Below are 2,810 nucleotides of genomic sequence, written 5' to 3' on the forward strand. Positions count from 1 at the left end.
AATTATTTTTTTTTCCACAGTTGCAGTTTAAAGGCATTAAATGTTGATAGAAATTAAGCTTTAAGGGGAGGGAAGAGAACTCTTATTTACATTATAAAGACCTGTGACTTTTTTTTTAATTTTACATTTTGATCATCTTTACTTTTCATTTCTATAGAATGCTTTGTCACTTCATGAAGCTGTAATCCATGTGACTCCTGACCTTTATTATATAGGAAGGCTCCTGGCTATTAACTATTATATAAACATTAAGTACCCTGAGGCTCCCTTGCTGTTAATTATATTTCTTTATTTTTAAGCAACGAACGTTGTCAAGACAGGAAGAACTTAAAGAACGAGCAAGAGTTCTGCTTGAGCAAGCAAGAAGAGATGCAGCTTTAAAGGCAGGGAGCAAGCAACTAACCAATACGATCATGCCAGCCCGCAATAAGCAGCTGAATGATGTAAGAAATACTGGCCAGAATGGCAGTTTACATAGTTAAAATTTATTGTATGTGCATATGAATTTGTGGGGGGGCGTGTCCTTGCAGAATATTTATTATTCATGCTGAATTGCTCTGATGCACCACGTACCCTTGGTTCACTTTAAAGCCTGTTTCTCCTGCTGTTATGGCCAACAGAAAGATGCCTTAGACTTCACTAGAAGCAGAGGTCTGGGGGCACCTTCTTTGATTGGCACTGCAGTTTCTAATGGGATGAAAAACTAAAGTTACTTGTTAAATGATAGTGAAGTAATTTATGCTATTTTTGATTACTTCTCTTTTTCCAGTGAATGTAAATGCATTCTCTGAGCCTGTGATGTCAGCTACTTGCTGCTTCATAAGTGTTATTGCAGTGAATGAAGCTGTAAAGGAGTTTGATAGAACAATTCCTTTTTATCACCAAAGTTGATTATGCTGGTAAGATGGGAAAGTGGAGCTGGGGAATGAGCTCCAGTGTTGAAGAAGCTATGGTTGCACCTCCAGTGGCCTCCATGGTGACCTGGAAGGATGCATACTCTCTGGAGATGAAAGCTAATTAATTTTTATGCAAACCTTCGCAATGCAATGATTCTAACTATTGCACATTAGCAACTATACTGGCAACTGAGGATGTAAATGTAACTGAAAAGTAATGATAAAGCGAAAAGCTTGAATTTTTACTGATTCATATCTTTGACAGTGTAGTCCTGAAGGGCAGATTCTGCTTTTTACATAAATGGGATCATACAATCAAAAAATGAAGACAGTGATTTATATGTCTCATTTCCTTCTCTTAACTGTCTTGGATTCATGCTGCACTTTTTTTTCTTAACAATTCCTCTCCCCAGACTGAGATTTCTTTTTTCCTCAAAATAGAATCATATACGCAGACAAAAATTATTTGTATAATGATATCATAATGATATATAAGCATTTTTTTATTACTTTGTATTTAAGTTTTTTCCTAGATAAGTATATTTTAGTATTTTTTACCTAGTTTTTCATAAAGCAAACAGCATAAGAAGAGGGATACTATAGGCAACTACTCAGGCAGGAACAACTGTAATTAAAGTTGCCTAACATTTTTTATTACAAGCCCCTATTTTCTAAGGTTTTACAACTTTGCTGTTATTTAATTGTTTGAGCTGAAATTTTCACCATCAGCTCTCTACCTCAGGGTAATATTTTTTTTAAACTTAAAAAAAGCCCTGTTCAACTATTTCTTTGTGTTAGGGTGTATAAAACATTGTTTTATCCATGTTAAAAATGTCTTATGGGAAGAAGGTTACATCCCCTTGAAAAATATTTTCAAAACCATCAAAGTTGTGTTAATAGCACAGTCTTGTCAGAGAGGCTTGAAGTTCAAAAAATTTGGTAAGTGGGAGTAAAAATTGTCTGTATTGACACAGCACAGCAAGAGCATCTTTTACCATTGCTCCCCTAAGGATCAGGGCCCATTCTGATGCAGATCGTAGTATTGGAAAGCAAAACTTTCTCTTGTAGACTCAAACTCCTGCTAATGACATCCAAACACGAGGAAAAGGAGCTACCCCACTGGCATGCAGAGGAGAGATGCCCTGGGTAAATGGCGAGGAGGTGGACAGTAATGTGAAGTTAGACAAAAGGAAAATGGTTTCTAGGCCATGAAAACCAGCTGAAGGACAGGAGATAGCGACAAAGATTCCAGAGTGAGCATTGGGATTGCATAGTTCAGCAAGCCAGATTACACATGGGACATTATTTCATTTATTACAAAAGCTGTAAAAATGAATTAGAAGCCTCCAGGAAAGGGAAGGGCAGTCTTTCAGGGCTGCTCGGCAGAGCCAAAGTTTCTTGCTACCTTCATCAGAAGCTCTTTACAATGTTGGGGGGGTACCTTCAGCCCAACATATTCAAGGTGGCAGATTCTTTGATTTCTGATTTCCAACCCAAGATTTTTGGAGACTGATTTCTGAAAGTTTGAATGCACCCAGGTGTAGCCAAGTCAAGGAGAACCATCCTGTGAACAAATGGTCCTGGCCCCTCTGAAATCCTGGGTGCTCTGAGCAAACAGGTCATGGTCATTCTTGACTTGAGTTGACTGTAACATGAGATTAACAAAAGCTCCTCAGCTCATAAGGGTGTTGTGGAGTTGAAATTTGGAAACTCTTTGATACAATAGTGAAGAGTACCACAGAAATGCTCTGGAAGAAATTAATAATTCTGTGTTCGGAGAAAAGTTTAAATAGCATATTTTAAACAAGGTGTAGGGCAGAGAGTGAATGATCAGAGTGAAGTGAGATATTGAACAGTTCATTCACTGAACATTGTCAGTCATGGCTACTGAAAAAGACAACTATCCTGTAGGGA

The 2,810-nt window shown here is 37.6% G+C and overlaps 1 protein-coding gene across 1 annotated transcript in view; it reads left to right on the forward strand.

Annotated features, from left to right (window-relative positions):
* Positions 1-299: 299 nt before the first annotated feature.
* EHBP1 (EH domain binding protein 1) overlaps positions 300-2,810 on the forward strand; it is a gene marked incomplete at its 5' end in the record, with an annotated part of 64,712 nt that continues 62,201 nt past the window's right edge. The window contains one exon of the mRNA XM_010188015.1: positions 300-443. Coding sequence (XP_010186317.1) covers positions 300-443 — 144 coding nt within the window. The remainder of the gene's footprint in view (positions 444-2,810) is intronic.

This window comes from Mesitornis unicolor, unplaced genomic scaffold (genome assembly GCF_000695765.1).
Source record: "Mesitornis unicolor isolate BGI_N332 unplaced genomic scaffold, ASM69576v1 scaffold48120, whole genome shotgun sequence".
In the NCBI taxonomy this organism is placed as follows: domain Eukaryota; kingdom Metazoa; phylum Chordata; class Aves; order Mesitornithiformes; family Mesitornithidae; genus Mesitornis; species Mesitornis unicolor.